Source organism: Brachycentrus maculatus, unplaced genomic scaffold (assembly GCF_059751285.1).
Source record: "Brachycentrus maculatus isolate JH-2025_06_01 unplaced genomic scaffold, ASM5975128v1 h1tg000130l, whole genome shotgun sequence".
Lineage (NCBI taxonomy): Eukaryota > Metazoa > Arthropoda > Insecta > Trichoptera > Brachycentridae > Brachycentrus > Brachycentrus maculatus.
Window position 1 is genome coordinate 179,924 of NW_028280883.1, and position 22,429 is coordinate 202,352.

General features: G+C 34.3%; 1 protein-coding gene across 1 annotated transcript in view; it reads left to right on the forward strand.

Annotated features, from left to right (window-relative positions):
• Positions 1–22,429, forward strand: part of sim (bHLH transcription factor single-minded) — a 58,803-nt gene that overhangs the window by 28,967 nt on the left and 7,407 nt on the right. The window contains exons 2-5 of the mRNA XM_088260249.1: positions 3,989–4,189; positions 6,981–7,156; positions 7,837–8,043; positions 13,963–14,141. Of these exons, the coding sequence (XP_088116375.1) occupies positions 4,015–4,189; positions 6,981–7,156; positions 7,837–8,043; positions 13,963–14,141 (737 nt within the window). The 5' untranslated portion in view covers positions 3,989–4,014. The remainder of the gene's footprint in view (positions 1–3,988; positions 4,190–6,980; positions 7,157–7,836; positions 8,044–13,962; positions 14,142–22,429) is intronic.

Below are 22,429 nucleotides of genomic sequence, written 5' to 3' on the forward strand. Positions count from 1 at the left end.
ACCTATGGCACGCGTGCCATAGGTGGCATGTGAAATGATAGATCATATACCTAGAAATATATACATAGTTCATGTTACTGCTAACGGTACTGGAACACTTGTGATGAGGAAGATGGAAACGCGCAAATGATAGTCAATTATTTATTTATAAAAATTACAAAGTGAAAAGAACAAAGCGACACCAATATATCGAAAATTATAACAATTATTAGGGCTAGAAAAAGACGTATACACGTTTGAATAGTAATGTTATTTGAGCACAAAAATATTGGTCCTCCACCCCTTATATACATTTTTAAAAGAGTTGCATGAAGTGGGGACAATATTTAAAATTTAATGAACGGCGTCTCTTTGTTCTTCTCGAATACATTTATGCCTGCAATTTTAATAAACAAATTGTTATAAAAAATATACAATTTTTGGCATGATCAGTACATAAGTAAACTCACATCCTAAGTAAAATCACAGAACTAAAATCATACACCTAAGTAACTTCACTGCTAGCTTAGAATCAACGAAACGTATAACCTCATGCCTCTAGCGAGATAGCGAGTGTTTTTGCCTAGAATTTTCACTCATGAATTACCTACATTAAATTACAGTAACTTTAAACATAAAGAGTAAATCCAATCACGAGTAGGCGTAAGCTATATAACATAAAAAGTTGAAGCCATAGTAGGGTCATGATAAGCGGTGTTGCATAAGCCGTAGCTAGATTTCAGAGTCACTTGGACGATAGGTAATTTAAAAAAAAAAAACGAAATGAAGAAAAAGTGATTTTACAAAAAAAATTATAAAAGTTTTATACTTACAGACGAAAGCATTACTGCTTGTATTCTATAAAAAGTTACCAGCTATGAACCCGATATAAAAAAATGACATCTAGCATCCAATAACAAAAATCGCAATGATAATGAAGTTTTAAGGGTTCTACATTTTTTTATTTATTTCTTATATTTTGCCATTAATGAGTAGGTACTTTTTTATTTTTTTATGTTGATTTTGATATTTAATTATTTTTAATGCCAAATACTAGAAAGCGGTTAGGTTAGTAGTTGAAATAATTGGCGGGTATGTATGAGAAGATGCATGATCGTGGAAGAGGTGAAGAATGTTTGCAAATACAGAGTGGTGTGGCGTTCAATTCTCTCTGCCTACCCCTACGGGGAAATGCCGCGGCGTGATAGTTAGTTAGTCAATTATTTTCTTCGATGTATTAATGCTTTGTTTATATTAAAAATCTGAAGGTACGCAAACATTTAATGAATGTTTATTTTCATGGCATGTGGCACGCGAGATATTATTTTATTGAGAAAAAAAGGTACTCAGGCTCAAAAAGGTTCGCTACCCCTGCACTAGTACCAGATAAGTACCTACCCATCCGACAGACGTTACGCTTTATGTGCCCACTTTGGTTCCTACCTGCCGACTCCGCATCATTTGCTAGGCCACACCCATTAGGGCGACAAAACAGGACTGCATTGTAGCAATATTGAATGAAAAATGCATCGATCGTCAACAGTTATGATTTTTTTTGTGATGTCACGGGATCTTGCATCCCTTATGTCACTGCGACCATATTAGGTATATAGTGACCTCCCTCTGTATCACAGCTCACTCTCAAGATCTACGTGAGTCATGTAGCTCATGACCTGCCTTGGTGGTAGGAGCTTCACCTTCTCGGAGTCCAGTAGTGGACCTCCAAGGGTGTGACTTCGGTTATAGAGAATGTGGATTGGTGTTTCGTTATCCTCCATACAAATCTGCATACTGAGGAGTCCTGTAGTCCAATTTTCGACATGTGTTTCCTCAGTCTGCAGTGTCCTATCAAGGTCCTGGTTAGGATCCTTATTTGTTTTTTGCTAAGCTTTAGAGCTTCCGTGGTGAATTTCCGCGAGTACCCTGTGATCAGTTCCTTTGTGTGTTTCATCCCTGAGCTGCTGGACCAAATTTCTTGGCTATTGTCCATGGCCCAGTTATAAAATGGTAATTTTTCATCTTCAATTATCCGCACCCGATGGTGCACAGGACACTGCATCATATAAACGCAGTGTTATCTTGGTCACAGCCCTCAGTAATGAGGAATAAGACACGGAAGAGAGTCATCTTGATCGTTAACACATGAAGGAAAGGTTATCAGCCCTCCGCTTCAGGTACCAGCCAGGATAATATTGAATAAATATAACTAACTAACTAACCATCACGCCTCTTCCCCGCAGAGGTAGGCAGAGAGAATAGAGCGCCACACCACTCTGTCCTTGCAAACATTCTTCGCCTCTTCCACGTTCATGTATCTCCTCATACATACCCGCCGATGGTAACGACCCTAACCTGACCACTTTCAAGTATTTGGCATACCTGATCGTGCCATGTTTTTCTCGGTCTTCCTCTGCTTCTTTTCCCAATAACATTCGCCTCATAAATTTGTTTTACCGTTCTTTCCTCGCTCATTCGTTCTACATGTCCAAACCATCTCAACACACCTTTCTTCATTTTATCGATAATGCTTATCTCAGCTTTGCATTCCTTCCTTATTTCACTATTCGCACATGTATCATACATCGTTTTATCGCACATTCTTCTGAGAGATCGCATTTCGACTGCATTCTGTCTACTAAATTGAGTAAATATTATAGCGAAAAATCACAAAAATACAAATAGAAGGGTTTCTGCTTAATAAAAAGCTTGCGGCATCCCACCATAGATGTCTCTCGTGAAGTCTATCGAGTTCAAGAACTGTGTATCGAGTTTAATCAATATATCTAGTTGATTTCAAAGTTGATGAGTGTATATAGAAGTTCGAAGAATTTGAGAAGTGTGGTTGTCAATCTTGGGTAGAATGGTCAGCGGTGGGCTGCAGGGGGCTCGGAGGGGCTCGCGCGAGTCCCTAGTTAATTTAGACTAGGGCCCGCGAGCCCCTTGTTAAATTAGGATAAATCAATATTTTCTAATTAAATCAGTACATGAATGAATTTCAGTGGTTGGTTTAAATGTATTATAAAATACAAAACTTTGCTGCCTTGTGAAATTTCTATATTTATTAGAAAAAGACCTATCTGTTTTTGTCTAAAATAATTATTACGTTTTTTGGATAGTTAAAACAAATGATACGCCTCCCTTCTCCCCTCGGACCGCGAGCCCCTTGCTAAAAAAAATTGGCTGCCCACCCCTGAGAATGGATGAATGTTACATGTGTGTAAAGTGGTCACTTAACCCAGCCTATGAAATCGCAAGCCCCGTAAATGCTCAGACTTCCATATTCTTCTTCACCTCTTATATGTGTATAACTTGATATCACTGTTCTGTCAAATTCCCAAATATATCGCCCACTCCTTTCAAGAACGTCATAAATAAAAAAAACATGATTTTTCAGGAGAACGTTTTTAATGTTTAAAAATATAGTACAATGTATTAATAATAAATACCAAGCCACTTATTGAACTTTTTACTGTGCAACAGATCTTTTAAGGTAAAATCTGAAGGTTTTTTATTCATTTGAAAAATATATAGTTTATTTAAAAAAATAATTAAACAATACCTTTCCTTCAAAATGCAAAAACAACACTTTCTGCCCTGTAGCGGGTTAGTATTAAGTTAAAAATATGCCTCTTTTGCTGGGATATAGTACATTTTCTGGGCATTCCGAAAACATGCACAACTGAAAATTTTCGATTTTTGATTTATGACGTTCTTGAAAGGACTGAGCGATGTGTGTAAAGTGGTCACTTAACCCAGCCTATGACGGTCGTAAGCCCCGTAAATGCTCAGACTTCCATATTCTTCTTCACCTCTTATATGTGTATAACTTGATATCACTGTTCTGTCAAATTCCCAAATATATGTAAAAATCTCTTTTTGCCAACTTGACTCACACGAGGTTTGGCGCCAGGACTCCTTCCTCATTCATCCTTCTTCTGCCGACTGTCTTTAGATTCTTATTAATTATCAATTAGTTAATCAATTGATTATTTCTTTCTGTTGTCCTCAGCACGCGACACTCCAGACTTGCTCGCCATGAAGGAGAAGAGCAAGAACGCCGCTCGCTCGAGGAGGGAGAAGGAGAACGCCGAGTTCCTGGAGCTCGGGAGGCTGCTTCCGCTTCCGGCCGCTATCACGGCTCAGCTCGACAAGGCCTCCGTCATCCGCCTGTCAACCAGCTATCTGCGCCTGCGACAGCTCTTTCCTGATGGTAAGTGAGATTTGTAGGACAAGACTAAATTGGTAAAAAACTAGCTAACTAGGCGTTCCCAGGAAAAAAGTTTGAGAAGCTGCTCCAGCACAGCTTCTCTAACTTTAATGTTTAAGTTTATAAATCTACACATTCTTTTTTGCCATCACATCAAAGATGAAGAAGAATATGGAAGTCTGGGCATTTACGGGGCTGACGGCCGTCATAGGCTGGTGTTTAAGTGATCACTTTACACACGTGTAACATTCACCAATTCTACCCATTATTGACAATGGGTAGAATTGGTGAATGTTACACGTGTGCACATTCTTCTGAGAGATCGCATTTCGACTGCATTCAGTCTACTTTCATCCTTCTTTTGCCAACTCCATGTTTCACTTCCATACATTAGAGTTGGAACCAGGACTCCGTTGTGCACTGCCAATTTAGCTTCCGCTGATAGGTTTATTTATATATATATATTAATAAATTGGCAAGTCCATTTTATAATTATTAATCCATCCATTTGTGAAATTCTTTTCAAACTATTCATGGTATTTCAAATGTGACAAACGATATCCAAGGCATTCAGAATAGTTTATCTTCTGTAATACGAGACTACTCATAATATTGAAGTTCAAACGTCTACAACACCTTCTTACATATCGTATCGCGTGCCTCGATCTACAGTGTCAGAACATCGCATCGTCTTCCTATCAAATGAATAATAACAGGGCCAGATGTGCGGTGATTCACCAATAGTTATTTATTTATTATGTTAAATATGTACATACAGTATCGAACATATTAATTGAAACAAAACATTTTTTTTAATAGAAAATAATCACTCATTTGATAAAAATAAAAGTCTAAATATATCACACACATGCAACAACGGACTTAAATTAGATTACTTAGAAATATTAGAAATTAAAAAGGCTATTAATAATAATTTACAACTTATAAATACACAAGTAAATGATTTTGCTGAAAGTCAGTTATTAAATATGTTTCCAATCACTCATCATCCCTGATCCCTTTTGACTGTGACTGCCAATCAACACAAAAAATAAAGCCACTTGAGATTTACCCAAGCTTCTTTCCCTAACCGTCAAAATATTTTGAATATTGTTAAGTAGATAGTGTTTTAGTTTTAATCAGTAATCATTAATAAAGAAGCGGTTAGCTTCAAAATCGGTGGACATTATAATTAAGTTATAATAAAATATTTATAGTGATTTTAAAACAAAGATACTTTTTAATTATAAAATGGAATATCACAAAGTTAGTGCTTCAAATATAAATTATTAAAACTTTTTTGTTGTACATTTTTCGTAAATAGTTTTGTAAAATCTTTTTTTTGTTATTTATATCACAAATTAATATTTAATGTGATCTCATTTGGGCTCGATCAAAGATTTTACTATTCTTAGCATCTATTATATAAGGTTTTGGCACGAGGACGCCATTTTTTCGTCTCGAAACCATACTTGCATTATGGACAAAATGAGCTTTTCCACCGTAGTGCAATCAATTTTGCGGAGCCGATTCATACAGATTGCCGATAGATTTTCAAGGTTTATGTCTGGCAAAATTCTTGACCAGTCCATCACAGTTCATTGCTTTTGTGTGATAAATTCAAAAAAAAATTGTGGCAGGGGGTTAAATCCTGCTGAAATATTCCATTACCATTTGACCTTGGTTTTTGTATCTCTGGTAGTATCTTTTCCAGTAGAATTGGGTGATACTTTTCGCTATTCATCATCTCAGTTACTGAAAGAAGCAGCCCTGGTCCATAATACGAAGAACACCTGCAAAACATTTTTAAATAATGTTGAAAATACGAAATAAAAGTTTTGTTTCAATTAATCTGTTCGATACTGTAATTACAAGTAACAAAAAACGCGCTAAAAGTGTAAGAAATGAAGATTCTAAGGAGCATATATGGCAAGAGTATACGAGGTAGAATAAGGAACACCAGGATAAGGGAAATATACGAGATGGAAGATAACGTTAGGTGGGGAAGGCAACGAAGAAGACAATAGTAGGTATGCGCATGTGTGGAGAATGGAACCCTCCAAACTGCCCAACATTGCACTGCACGGCCGACCCTAAGGTAGACGACTAGATTTGATGGTAGATTTGTTTTTATTTCCTCGCTCATTCGTTTCACATGTCCAAACCACCTTAACACACCTTTCTTAATTTTATCGATAATGCTTATCTGGTTGATATTGCATTTTATGTCCTAGCTTGGTTTTTGGTACCAATGTCCTTCATTATTTCAACCGAAATGGTGGACCAGCCAATGGCTGATTAGAGAGACGTTTTACTATGTTGAAAGCTGTCCCACCGCATGCCCAGATCTGATACAGAAACATCTAGGTTTCCTGACAGATCTGCTCTTGCTAAGCAATTTTTCTTTTTACACCAAGTTGCGAAGTTTATTGAAAATGTGAAACAATATAAAATTGTATCCCGATTTTACTTTGAATTTACATTTAAAAGCTTTCAATATACCGTCACTGCCAATCTAAATAAATACAAGATTGTAAGTCCATCACCAAATTTTCTAGAAGTACCCCAGTATAGGCAGTGAAAGGGATTAGTATTTAGTACAATTAGTCAGCTAGATCCGATTCCGACCCGACGTTGGCCGGTACACAGACGCCCACAACCCCGACCAGCACAGCAGACTGACACGGAACAGTGCAGACTCGTTTTACTTTAATATATATATTTTACACGTTTTAGTATGACACATTTTACTGTAATATATTTAAGTTTTTTTTCTGGCATTGTCCTTCTCCAGGTCTGGGCGACGCGTGGGGTGCTGCGCCCCCTCCGAGAGGCCCCCGCGACCTGGCCATCAGGGAGCTGGGCTCACACCTGCTGCAGACTCTGGACGGGTTCATCTTCGTGGTGGCTCCAGACGGCAAGATCATGTACATCTCCGAGACAGCCAGCGTCCACCTGGGCCTCAGTCAGGTAAGACGTCCTAATGGTCTCCAAATTGTCCTGTTTGTCTCCAAATTCCACTAAAGGAAGACAATTATAATGTCTGGATTATTTTGGCTTTTGAGGGACCTTGACTTCATCTCAATTTTACAACATGTTGATTGTGTGCTGGGTAATGGCTCTGCCATTTGTTATTCACACTCTAAACATTCCTTAGAAGTTTTTTTTTTAATATTTGTGATTATTATTATATATATATATATATATATATATATATATATATATATATATATATATATATATATATATATATATATATATATATGTATATATATATAAATTTTTTTTTATTTTTTTTTATTTTTATTTTTTTTTTTTTGACATAAAGGTTGACAGGGTAATAAATAGAAGGGAAGGGGTTCAAGTCATGAACAATTTAGAAATAAATAAATAAAAAAAAAACTGATAAAACGTTTATTAATAATATGCTGTTTCAAAATACGTCATCATTATTATCTATGTTTCCTTTTACAAAAAGTCCCGTTATCTGTTCTATAAATAAGGAGAGGGGTAAGTTAGGGGAAGGTAAGGGTTAGTCAAGAGGGCGGAGTTTGAAAATAAAGGAAAATTGAAAGCAAAGGTGAATAATTTTGAAACTATGTATATATTAAAGTTATGTGATTATATGTTGAACCGTTCATTCGTATCAGGTGGAACTGACTGGCAACTCCATCTACGAGTACATCCACCCCGCAGACCACGAGGAGATGGCGGCCGTGCTCACGGCAGCCCCCGGGACGTGCCCCGGCGGGGGCCCGGGGCTGCGGGCCGACCTGGAGTGCGAGAGGGCCTTCTTCATCAGGATGAAGTGCGTGCTGGCCAAGAGGAACGCCGGCCTCACCACATCGGGATACAAGGTAACGTGGCCTTCTACATCCAGCTCTAATGTGTAAGGCAACTGGCCGTAACTCAAGTTGCGGCTGTTTGGCGTAACACGGCCCAAAGCATTCTTATAACTGGCCTCTATCATATACAATCACAGACTTTGCTTTATCTCTTTCCTTTATTTTTACTCGTTTATCTCAAAGCTACTGTTTTTAACTTGCAGCTATTTGCCTTTGCACATTAGATCTGCCTCCAGAACAGGGGTGGTATTTCATTAAGAACATCAGTACACATAATACACACACACATGTGTGTGTGTGTGTATTATGTGTATATATATATATATATATATATATATATATATATATATATATATATATATATATATATATATATATATGTATATATATATATATATATATATTTATATATATATATATATACATATATATATATATATATATATATATATATATATATATATATATATATATATATCTATATATATTTATATATTCATTTGAACCCTTATCCGCACCCCAACGGTGCATAGGGCACTGCATCATATAAACGCAGTGTTATCTTGATCTTTAACACACGAAGGAAAGGTGATCAGCCCCCAGCTTCAGGTACCAGTCCAGGGTGATATTGAATAAATATTAGAGTGAAAAAATCACTTGTATTTATTTGACCCACCCTGGGAATCGAACCCGGGACCTCCAGAACTACACTACAGAGGCGGACAAATTATTACTACTACTATTACAGCTCTATAAACCATATGACGTCATAAAACTTCTGCAGGAAGTAAAGAGCAAAGGGTGTCATTGTAGAGACGGTTGGTTCTGTCAGCCTCAGTTGAGTTTGTAGTCTAGCAGAAGAAGAAGAAAATAAACGGAAAATGTTCATAGCATGTTCTCAGAAAGAGACCCCACATAGCGTTGCAAGTTTAATGAACACTTGTTCCCTTGTAATGCTTGCAGTCTTATACACGTATGTGGAAATAACTTCACATTTCCTTTAGCCACGCTTAGTAAGTGTTCTCGCGAGGGGTGCGTCAAAAGCACTGAAGAATTGAAATATAATACAAAAATATGGCGATCCTTATTATATAACTAACCATCCCACTTCCCCGCAGGGGTAGGCAGAGAGAATAGAACGCCACGCCACTCTGTCCTTGCAAACATTATTATCCTCTTCCACGTTCATGCATCTCCTCATACATACCCGCCGATTGTTTCGACTCCTAACCTGACCGCTTTCAAGTATTTGGCATACCTGATCGAGCCAAGTTTTTCTCGATCTTCCTCGACTCTTTTTTCCAATTACATTCGCCTTATAAATGTGTTTCACCGTTCTTTCCTCACTCATTCGTTCCACATGCCCAAACTATCTAAACACACCTTTCTTAATTGTATCGATAATGCTTATCTCAGCTTTGCATTCCTTCCTTATTTTACTATTCGAGCATCTATCATACTTTGTTTTGTGGCACATTCTTCTGAGAGATCGCATTTCGACTGCATTCAGTCAGTCTACTTTCAACCTTTTTTTGCCAACTCCACTTTTTAACATTCAAATGTACCTATTACAGATTTATTGAAAAACTATTTGTATTACTTTTTAACGCCTTACCATTCAATAACCTTTTTCTTTTTCAAAACCATATATTTTTTTCGAAGAAAAACTTGGTTTTTCAATACAAAAACGATGTTCTAAGCCAAAAAAATCAATAATGTCAAATGTATTTATTGATTTGGCGTTTTATTTATACAACTCCATTTTATGTATTAATTTTTACATCAAACACAGATTTTTTGAGTCTACTAAGTTGTATTTTATTTAAAAATACATAAAGATCAAAATATATAAAAATACATAAAGATGCTGTGTTAGTGATTGTCCTGACGAAGAGACGGGTACGTCTCGAAACCGGTAGACGTAAAAATCTCGGTGAGTGGTTATATACTAATATTATTAACATTGTTGTAAAAAAATAAATAAGTAAAAATGACTAACCACAAAGTAAATGCTTTAAATATTAATAATATTGAGAATATTATAAAGATTAATATTGTGACTGAAAATGCCATAACTAGGCGAAACAATTGTCACAATATTAATTTTTATGTGTTTTTTAACAAAAAAATACAACTTACACTCAAAAAATCTGTGTTTGATTTAAAAATTAATACATAAAAACGTCAAATGTTTTCGACAACGTTTTCGAAACTAGTCGTGTGTAATGAAACAAAACTCATTAAGTGGTATTAAATAAGTGTTTATGTTTAAAAATAATCAGTAACTTCCTTACATTTGCTGATTGCTGGGAGGAAACCACGTTGCACTCCTCAGGAGAAGCCGGACTGCTGACTGTCCTCAACAGGCCTTCCGTTCCACTAGAAGAGGGTTGGGCATTTTGTGTCCTGGCTTGGTTTATGGCACCAATGTCCTGCACTATTTCTATCATGTATGTTTGTTGTCCGACTCCGTAGTGTAATGGTCAGCACGCTCGGCTACCCTACTGGGACGCAACTTAATTCACGGCTAGTTGCCTTTACACATTACTTCATCTTCTGTGGTGTGCATTCCATATAGGCAGAAAGACTTACTAAGTAGTACCAGCTTACCTCTACTTACCTACCTACTATTTTTCACAAAACCAGCGCTTTGTAAATATGTATTATTATTATTTTATAAATATTTTACCCGCCTCCGTAGGTCATCACGCTCGACTACCGTACTGAAGGTCCCAGGTTCGATTCCCAGGGGGGATCAAATAAATATTAGTGTTTTTTTCACTCTAATATTTACTCAATATTACCCTGGACTGATACCTAAAGCGGAGGGCTGATCACCTTTCCGTCATGTGTTTACGATCAAGATAACACTGCGTTTGTATGATGCAGTGCCCTATGCACCATCGGGTGCGGATGAGGGTTTGAATTTTGAATGTTTGTTGCGCACTACCAGTTTAGCTCTCGCTGTCGGGGATTTGTTTGTTATTTATGGATTTGTCTGGCCCATTTACGATTGCCGACTGCGGAGGTAAATCGATGTGTGGGATATGAATAACCGTAATATATGTAGGAGCACGGCTCTCCAAACTCCATTCAACTCTGTATATGCGTGAACCATACTACGATATATAGCGCGTACTTGTATGCAGACTGGGCATTGAAAGCACCACGGATATAAACGCAGCATTTTAAATATGACCCCACTGCAGAGTTTATTATTTATTTGTTTATTTATTTCTAGCTGTATAGGCAATGATTTTTTCATACATTTTAACGTCTCAACGTAGATGAGGACGAATATGGAATTCTGGGTTTACGAATAAAATAACTAGTCAAATTATAAACGTCATAAAACTTGAAAATAATATTTTCAAGTGTCTCTTGCAATGTAAAATAATTCGGGAAGAATCTTGCAAACACACACACATATATATATATATATATATATATATATATATATATATATATATATATATATATATATATATATATATATATAAATATATATATATATATATATGTATATATATATATATATATATATATAAATATATATATATTTATATACATAAATATATATATATATATATATATTTATATATATATATATATATATATATATATATATATATATATATATATATATATATATATATATATATATATATATATATATATATATATATATATATATATATATATATATGTATATATATATATATATATATATATATATATATATATATATATATATATATATATATATATATATATATATATATATATATATATATATATATATATATATATATATATATATATATATTTATATATATCTTATTAGCTTAATAATGCCCTGAAAAAATCCCAAAGGATTTTAAAATTGAAAGTATAATATGTTGACTTGTTAAAAATGACTAACTGCTAGATATTTATTTTATTGCCAAGCAAAAGTGACTTAAATGGCCCTCCTGAACATTTTACGTTTTGGTAGTTGGTCACTTTCTCCTGTACGACTACGATATATACATATAATATACATATACAACAAACTGCCCTTGTGGTCGTGTGTTTCGAAAAAAGCGTTAAAATAATCCAGAATTATTGTCATCATTACTATTTGTGTAAAATATGCAGTTGTAGTAACTAAGGGTTAATTGTCACAGCGCGGGTGCAACTGCAATGAATAATTGAACAGAATTCACACAAAGCCCCTATGCAACCAATCATCCCCCCAGACACAAAGGAAAAATGCACAAAAATGCACGCAAATTGGGTGAAAGACTGCACTTTGTTTTAATCCGAATGCGTGTTGCAATAAACGTGATATTGCATAATGAAGAGCTCATATTAGAGAATGCACTCACGGTGCAATGTTCGGTACTAGAATGCAAATCATATGCAATATGTACAGTATCGAACAGATTAATTGAAACAAAACTTTTTTTAACTTTATAAAATAAAACAACTTTGCTTTAACCACTTTTCTTTGGTATACTTTTTCCCGCTGGTGTCGACAAGAATCTAAACATAAACACACATAAACCCTGATGATGACAAGGTTCTTGTCGAAACCGGTTAAAAAGTGCACCAATAAAAAGTGGTTAAAACAAAGTTGTTTTAGTTTATAAAGTTTATAAAATGTGCCACAAAGTATCTGCGAAAAACATTCAAGAAAAACTTTATTTGTTGTATTTTCGTAAAAAGTTTTGTAAAATCTTTTGTTTAAAGGTTATATCACAAATTAATAGCTAATATGATCTCATTTGGGCTCAATCATAGATTTTACTCTTCTTGGCATCTATTATATAAGGTTTTTCGATGCCATTTTTTCGTCTCGAAACCATACATGAATTACGGACAAAATGAGCTTTTCCACCGTAGTGCAATCAATTTTGGAGAGCTGATTCTTACAGATTGCCGATAGATTTTCTAGGTTTATGTCTGGAAAAATTCTTGACCAGTCCATCACAGTTCATTGTTTTTGTGTGATAAATTCATAATTTTTTGTGGCAGGGGGTTAAATCCTGCTGAAATATTCCATTACCATTATACCTTCGTTTTGGTATCTCTGGTAGTATCTTTTCCAGTAGAATTGGGTGATACTTCTCGCTATTCATCATCTCAGTCACTGAAAGAAGCAGCCCTGGTCCATAATACGAGGAACACCTGCAATTTTTTTTAAAGAATGTTGAAAATACGGAATAAAAGTTTTGTTCCAATTAATCTGTTCGATACTGTAATTACAAGTAACAAAAAACGCGCTAAGAGGGTAAGAAATGAAGACTCTAAGGAGCATATCGGGCAAGAGTCTACGAGATGGAATAAAGAACACCAGGGTAAGAGAAATATACGTGATGGAAGATGTCGTTAGGTGGGGAAGGCATTTTATTTCCCTGAAAATTTCACCTTGGTGTTTCTCCCACAAAAAGAATAATAATACCTTTCAAGAACGTTATAAATAAAAAAAATCGACAATTTTCAGTTGTGCATGTTTTCGGAATGCCCAGAAAATGAACTATATCCCAGCAAAAGCGGCATATTTTTAACTTAATATTTACCCGCTACAGGGCAGAAAGTGTTGTTTTTGCATTTTGAAGAAAAGGTATCGTTTAATTATTTTTTTAAATATACTAAATATTTTTCAAATGGAGAAAAAACCTTCAGGTTTTACCTAAAAAGATCTGTTGCACAGTAAAAAGTTCAATAAGCGGCTTGATATTTATTTTTAATACATAGTATTATATTTTTAAACTTTAGAAACGTTCTACTTAAAAATATAGTTTTTTGGTTCATGACGATCTTGAAAGGAGTGAGCGAATTGATAAAAGAATAAGAACATTGTTTTAGAGGATGTTGATGACTTTACCAGCGCATATATATGCAATTTCTCGTCAAACCATCTAACCAGGGTCGCATGACTCCTCGCAGGTGATCCACTGCTCGGGGTACCTGAAGGCGCGCCCCTTGGCCGGGGGCCTGCGGCTGCTGGGGCTCGTGGCGGTCGGACACTCGCTGCCCCCCTCTGCTGTCACAGAGCTGAAGATGCACCACAACATGTTCATGTTCCGAGCGAGCCTAGACCTCAAGATAATATTCCTGGACGCCAGGTAAATACCCAAGTATTTTTCTTTTTCAGTCGTCTCTCCACAGCTGGATAAAGTAAATCTCTTCCAATGACTCCAAGTCACTCGAGTTTGGGCTTTTTCGACCTATATCCATAAAAACATCTATTAAGTTTCGAATATTGATTGCATTAACTTATAAAAATATAATATAAAACCCCTATCCGCACCCCAATGATGCATAGGGCACTGCGTCATATAAACGCAGTGTTATCTTGATCGTTTACACATGAAGGAAAGGTGATCAGCCCTCCGCTTCAGGTACCAGTCCAGGGTAATAACATTGAATAAATATTACAGTGAAAAAATCACTTATATTTATTTGACCCCCCTTGGGAATCGAACCCGGGACCTCCAGAACGGTAGCCGAGCGTGCTGACCATTACACCACGGAGGCGGAGTTAACTGCATTAACTTTGTTAATCATATTGATATATTATTTTGAGAAATAAAAAGACTTTGTTTTTTTATCCACTCACATTTTTATTAGCCGACTAGCTTCGTTGCCTTTTATATAGGCAAAACATCGCGTTCATTTCATATTAGAATAATAAGAATAACAAAGCTAGTCGGTTAATAAAAATGTGAGTTGATCAAAAAACAAGGTCTTTTTATTTCCCAAAATAATACATCTATTAAGGCCTAGATTTCAAGCTTTCAACTCAGAATGCGTTCAGAATATTTTTTTTTAGAATGTACCGTAGAACGGGGCTACTTGAACTTTGATGTGTTACTTGAGCCCAGTACAAAAAAAAATATTTAAATCTGTATTCGATCTACAATAACGAACGTATCGTGACAATAAGTGCCACCTGTCAGGGAAACAATGAATCATGTCTATCTATTACCTAAAAAGATCTGTTGCACAGTAAAAAGTTCAGTAAGTGGCTTGATATTTATTTCTAATACATTGAATTCTATTTTTTACTTTAAAAGCGTTCTCCTGAAAAATCAAGTTTTTTGATTTATGACGTTCTTGAAAGGAGTGAGCGAAGTGTCACCTGTCAGGGAAACAATGAATCATGTCGATACGTTCATTATTGTAGACCAAATACAGATCTATTTTTTTGTACTGGGCTCAAGTAACACATCAAAGTTCAAGTACTACGGTTATATTGAATGTTGTTTTTTTTAGAATACATATACGTAAATCAATTACGTTAAATGTTACCTGGATTAAGAGAAAATTAATTTGCGGCTTAACGAAAGCTGGGTCTTAAGTTAAGTACACTTTGTAAAATATAATTGAATATATATATATATATATATATATATATATATATATATATATATATATATATATATATATATATATATATATATTTATATATATTCAATTATATTTTACAAAGTGTATATATAAATATATATATATATATATATATATATATATATATATATATATATATATATATATATATATATATATATATAAATATATTTATAATTTAATAAAAAGAGGTATATTTTTAACTGTAGTGTAATGGTCAGCATGCTCGGCTACCGTTTTGGAGGTCCCGGGTTCGATTCCCAGGGGGGTTTAATAAATATAAGTGATTTTTTCACTCTAATATTTATTCAATATTACCCTGGACTGGTACCTGAAGCGGAGGGCTGATCACCTTTCCTTCATGTGTAAACGATCGAGATAACACTGCGTTTATATGAAGCAGTGCCCTATGCACCATTGGGGTGCGGTAAGGGTTTTATTATTTATTTATTATATTTTTAACTTAATATTTACCCGCGCATGTTTTTGCATTTTGAAGAAAAAGTATTTTATTAAATATACTAAATATTTTTCAAATGGAGATTGCATTTTGATTTGATTGCATGACCTTTAGATTTTACCTAAAAAGATCTGTTGCACAGTAAAAAGTTCAATAAGTGTCTTGATATTTATTTTGAAAACATTGTATTATATTTTTAAACTTTATAAACGTTCTCCTGAAAAACAAGTTTTTTGATTTATGACGTTCTTGAAAGGAGTGAGCGATATATGGTTAATGCGTTATTCAACACATTTTCGTCTAGGTGCTAATTTCAATACACACAAAAGTAATAATTTAGCGTCTGATTGAATGCAAACAACTCCATTTTAAACGATTTAAAAAGCTCTAAAAAAACGTTTATATATGATGTAATGGTAACCCGAAACCTAACCTCAATTCGCGTCGGCCAGCTGTTAACACTTTACAGTCGGTGTCAAATATCCCGCCATTGTTTGCCTTTTTTTTCGTATTGGCAACACTTTTCTTTTGATGTCAAAACAAAAAGACCGCGCGTTCAGAGTTTTGCAATTTTAGCCTTTGGACATGTTATTGTATAATAATTTTACCAGACGTTTTGTAACATGAGGTAATTATTTTATTTTATAATTAGAATGTAAGTTTTTAAATCACTATACATATTTTATTATAACTTAATTTTTATGTCTACCGGTTTCGAAGCTAACCGCTTCTTTTTCAAGACTGATGAAGAAGTCTTGATAAAAAAGCGGCTAGCTTCGAAACCGGTAGTCATTATAATTAAGTTATAATAAAATATTTATAGTGATTTTATAAATATTTTATTATACCTTAAACATAGTTACACTTTAATTATAAAATAGAAAATCACAAAGTTAGTATTTCAAATATAAATTATAATTATTTTCACATTATTTTTTGACATCTCATCAAAGATGAAGAAGGATATGGAAGTGTAATGAAATAAAAATAATAATAACTCCTGTAATTGGAGATAATCCAGATTTTGTGAACAAGTATTTGGACACTTAAAATGTTGTAAATAATTATTTTGATTATCTAACGTTCAAGCACTAGCGTGCACAGATAATTAATAAGCGTAATTTGTAGAGTAGATAGTAAGGTAAGATAGGTACTACATACTTACTAGAGTAGGCAGTAGAGGTAGTTAGTAAGGTAAGCTGGTACTACTTAGTAAGGTAGGGTAGGTACTCGTTGTGTTTTTATTTGTCACACAGGTAAGTTAGGATAGTCACTGCTTTTGTGCCTATATGGAAGTCATATATCGCTCACTCCTTTCAACAACGTCACAAATAAAAAATCGACAATTTTCAGTTGTGCGTGTTTTCGGAATGCCCAGAAAATGTACTATATCCCAGCAAAAGCGGCATATTTTTAACTTAATATTTACCTGCTCGGGGAAAAAAGTCTTGTTTTTGCATTTTGAAGAAAAGGTATTGTTTAATATATTTTTTTTAAATATAACCAATTATTTTTCAAATGGAGAAAAAACATTCAGGTTTTACTTAAAAAGATCTGTTGCACAGTAAAAAGTTCAATAAGTAGCTTGATATTATCATTATGTTTTCAAACTTTAAAAACGATCTCCTGAAAAATCAAGTTTTTTTTATTAATGACGTTGTTGAAAGGAGTGAGCGATATGCCTGCTAGTCATATATGTATATGGCCTCCGATAACGTAGACTTTTAACAAGGTAGAAAGTAAAAAATATGATAATAATAATAATAAAACTCTTATCCGCACCCCAATGGTGCATAGGGCATTGCGTCATATAACGCAGTGTTATCTTGATCCTTTACACATAAAGGAAAGATGATCAGCCCCCCGCTCCAAGTACCAGTCCAGGGTAGTATTGAATAAGTATTAGATTGAAAAAATCACTTTTATTTATTCGACCCCCCCTGGAAATCGAGCCCGGGACGTCCAGAACGGTAGCCGAGCGTGCTGACCATTACACTACGGAGGCAGATAATATAAAATCAGCAAAAAATATAGAAGACGTCAATATAGAATGTGACACGAATCATAATTTTCCACTGTGCCATAATAAAAATTTTAAAAAATTTAAAATTTTAAATCTGCCGGTATTAAAGAAATGTGGGTTTTAGAGGAACGGAACGGCATTTTATTGCACATGCGTCTGGCGATGACGTAATAACTCCATGCAGCTCTGTTAAGGCGCTAAGTCGGCCCGATAATGCAATACGGGAATTGTATTGGGTAATATCAGGGATAACCAAACATTTGTCACTCTTCCTAGCGACCTACCTACTTTCTGTCTGATAAAATACCTAATAAAATACTGTTATAATGAACATATCGTGGTCGTACAGGAGAAAGTGACCAACTAACAAAATATAACGTAAAAATGTTCAGGAGGGCTATTTAAGTCACTTTTGCCAAGCAAGAAAATAAACATCAATGCAGTTAGTCATTTTTAACAAGTCAATATATTGTACATATTATACTTCCAAGTTTAAAATCGCTTTGGGATTTTTGGCAATATTAAGCTAGTAAGATATCAAATAGTTAATAATCACGTTTTTGTTAATAATACACTTAGTCACTTTCTCCTGTATGACTACGATATATTATATTCAAACATTTAAATTATAAATTATGTATAAATTATTATATATTACATAAATTAAATCATTCGCACATGTAGGTATACTATATTTACTTTTTTTACATTTTCTTTAATTTGCAAAGCTGAGATAAGCATTATCGATAAAATTAAGAAAGGTGTGTTGGGATGGGATGATATATATATACATATCGCTCACTCCTTTTAACAACGTCATATATCAAAAAACCTGATTTTTCAGGAGATCGTTTTTAAAGTTTAAAAATATAATTAAATGTATTAAAAATAAATATAAAGCCACTTATTGAACTTTTTACTGTGCAATAGATCTTTTAAGGTAAAACCTGAATATTTTTTCTCCATTTGAAAAATATTTTGTACATTTAAAAAAATAATTAAACAATACCTTTTCTTCAAAATGCAAAAATAACACTTTCTGCCCTGTATCTGGTAAATATTAAGTTAAATAATTAAAAAATAATAATAATAAAATAAAACATCTAAAGAGCCGTAATACAAATAGTAAAAAAAATTATGTATCTACGAAATAAATAAATAAAAAAAATAAAAAAAATAATAATAAAAAAGTATGTGAGGTAACAAGCGTTTTCACCAATATCACTAGTCTGTTTTTGGTTGGTTGGAATATAGAGCTTTTAGCAATAAGCTCGCCAATGTACTTATTTTTTCTCTGTACATGTAATTTAAATAAAAAATAAATATGAAGTTTGACCACCCCTGGTATAAGGAGTCGTTAAACTTGGAATTGACCAGCTGAAAGCAGAAACCAAAACACGGCACGGGTGTAGATGCTTTACAGCGCAAAAGGACTTATCTACCGGCTGCAAATATTGTTTTTTTTTTTAAATAAGAACTCTACATGAAATGATCTCCATGTTCTTATTCTTCTTGGTATGGCCTTGTGGCCTGTTTTAAAGAGGGATTAGCCTCCTGCGATGTGGATTCCCAACTGTCAATTCATCTCTTTGGTGGTCTGCCTTGTGCAGTGCAATGTGGGGGAGTCTGGATGGTTCCATTCTCCTCACATGCGCATACCATTGTCTCCTTCGTTGCCTTCCCAACCTAACGACATTTCCATCTCGCATATTTTCCTGATCCTGGCGTTTCTTATTCTATCTCGAAGACTCTTGCCTGATATGCTACCTATAATACTCCAATTCCATTATAATTTTTCAGGAAAATCCTACTCAAGACCATGAAATTTACGTACAAGAATCTATTTCCATTATAAATTTTCTGTAAAATAATACTTAAAACCAGGAAATGTACCTACAAACTTATTTTCCCCAATTCATTCAGTGAGGCGCCTTTGAGGTAGTATTTTACGAAAATGGCGCTATATAAATTATCCAGGTTTACTATTATTATTACGATGATCCATTTCCATTATAAATTTTCTGTAAAATTTTATTTAAAACCAGGAAATGTACCTACAAAAGTCCATTTCCATGATAAATTTTCTGCAAAATGTACTTAAAATCACAAAAGGTACCTACGAGAATCTATTTCCATAATAAATTGTCAGTAAAATCGTACTTAAAATCCGGAAATGTACCTACAAGAATCCATTTCGATTATTAATTGTCTTTAAATCCCACTTAAAATCAGGGAATGTACCTACTAAGTAATCAATTTCCATGATATGTATGTTTTCTATAAAATCATACTTAAAACCAGGAATTGTTCCTACGATAATGAATTTCCAACATAAATATTCCGTACAATCCTCGAATTATTAAGTATTTTAAATAAATGGTATACTTCGTGTGGTCAGGTCAAAAGTCGGTATAATCGGCGGGTATGTATGTATGAGGAGATCCATGAATGTGGGAGAGGCGAATATTGTTTCCAAATAGAAATTGTTGCGGCGTTCTATTCTTTCTTCCTACCCTTGTAAGCTAGTTTTTTTTATTATTAAAATACAAGGGGCAGAAGGTGTCACAATACGTTTTTAAGCATATAAATTTCATATTATTTTTTGACATCTCATCAAAGATGAAGAAGAATATGGAAGTCTGGGCATTTACGGGGCTGACGACCGTCATAGGCTGGTTTAAGTGATCACTTTACACACGTGTAACATTCACCAATTCTACCCATTATTGACAACCACACTACTCAAATTCTTGGAAGTTCTATATATATGAACCAATTTAGAAACCTTGTTCATGAATCACTAGAACTTCACTAGAGACATCTATTGGTGAGATGTAAAGAAGCTTTTTATTAAGCAGAAACTCTTATATTAGTATGTGAGATCCGAATCCTGGATTATAATCACACACATGAGAAACGCCAGAAAATACCAGATAATCCAGATTTTGTATTTGGACACACTCAAAATGTTGTATATAAATCTGCTACAATGTTTAATATTAAAGTCGATTGTAAATTTGCGCATAAACGCTCGCAAAAAATTCCCGGAAAAGTCGTAAAAATTCGAGATACGCCATTTTCGCTCTGAACAGCTCGTATCGCTGTTTGCTCAGCTGTTTTTTTGTAAACACTTTCGGTGCTAAACTTTTGGTAAATATCGCATTTCTCCCCTTTTGTTATGAGCAAAGGTAATTATAATACAACTGGCTACTTCCGCACGGAAGAAATATTGAATTTAATATGTTTTAATACGTGAATTTAATAAGTGAAACATGGAGTTGGCAAAAGAAGGATGAAAGTAGACTGAATGCAGTCGAAATGCGATCTCTCAGAAGAATGTGCGACAAAACGATGTATGATAGATGTGCGAATAGTGAAATAAGGAAGGAATGCAAAGCTGAGATAAGCATTATCGATAAAATGAAGAAAGGTGTGTTGAGATGGTTTGGACATGTAGAACGAATGAGTGAGGAGAGAACGGTAAAACAAATTTATGAGGCGAATATTAGTGGGAAAAGAAGCAGAGGAAGGCCGAGAAAAACATGGCACGATCAGGTATGCCAAATACTTGAAAGTGGACAGGTTAGGAGTCGTAACAGTCGGCGGGTATGTATGAGGAGATGCATGAACGTGGAAGAGGCGAAGAATGTTTGCAAGGACAGAGTGGTGTGGCGCTCTATTCTCTCTGCCTACCCCTGCGGGGAAGCGGCGTGATGGTTAGTTAGTTAGTTAGTTAATATGTTTTACATATGTATGAAACTTTAGCATCTCAACATAATGAAGAAGAATATCAAGTCAGGGTATTTACAGGGCTTACGGTTTAAGTGATCACTTTAACACGTGCAAAATTCACAATTTTACTCATGATGACAACCACATTACAAAAATTTTTGGAACTTCCATATATATATATAGGGAAATCACTGATCTGATTCTGTTATATAAAATTATTAACAATTTTTTGGACAGCCCTGATCTCCTAAACCAAATAAAGCTTGGCGTGCGCCAAAGAGGTACTAGGCAAAAATCTGTATCTGCAGTATTTGTACATAATGCAAACTATGCCATGTTTTCTCCGATTCCGCGGCTTCACATGTTAGCCAATGCTTTTGAATGTATAAATTTATTTAATATATTGTTATCGTCCTTGAAATCTATACTTTCTCAGCATTTCTTCTCCATGTTATAATGGATAAATTTAAACGTTGTGTTTCACTCTCTCTTACTGCTCGCCGATAGTGTTTGAAGGAGACGTGTAGTTACTAGCGCTTACATCTTGTTTTTTATTTTTATTATGATTTTATGTTATAAGACTATTTGTTACAAGACTTTTTGTTTCTCTATTAGTGTATTTTTTACTTTTGTATTAGATACTGTATATATGTATTATATGTATTACTTTAAAGGCTTCAGCCGTTTCAATAAATAAATAAATAAATAAATATTGTTCAAATTTGAAACATAGCGCTTGAATTGATTAGAATTTCGCTAGAGACATCTATATTATTTTTTGACATCTC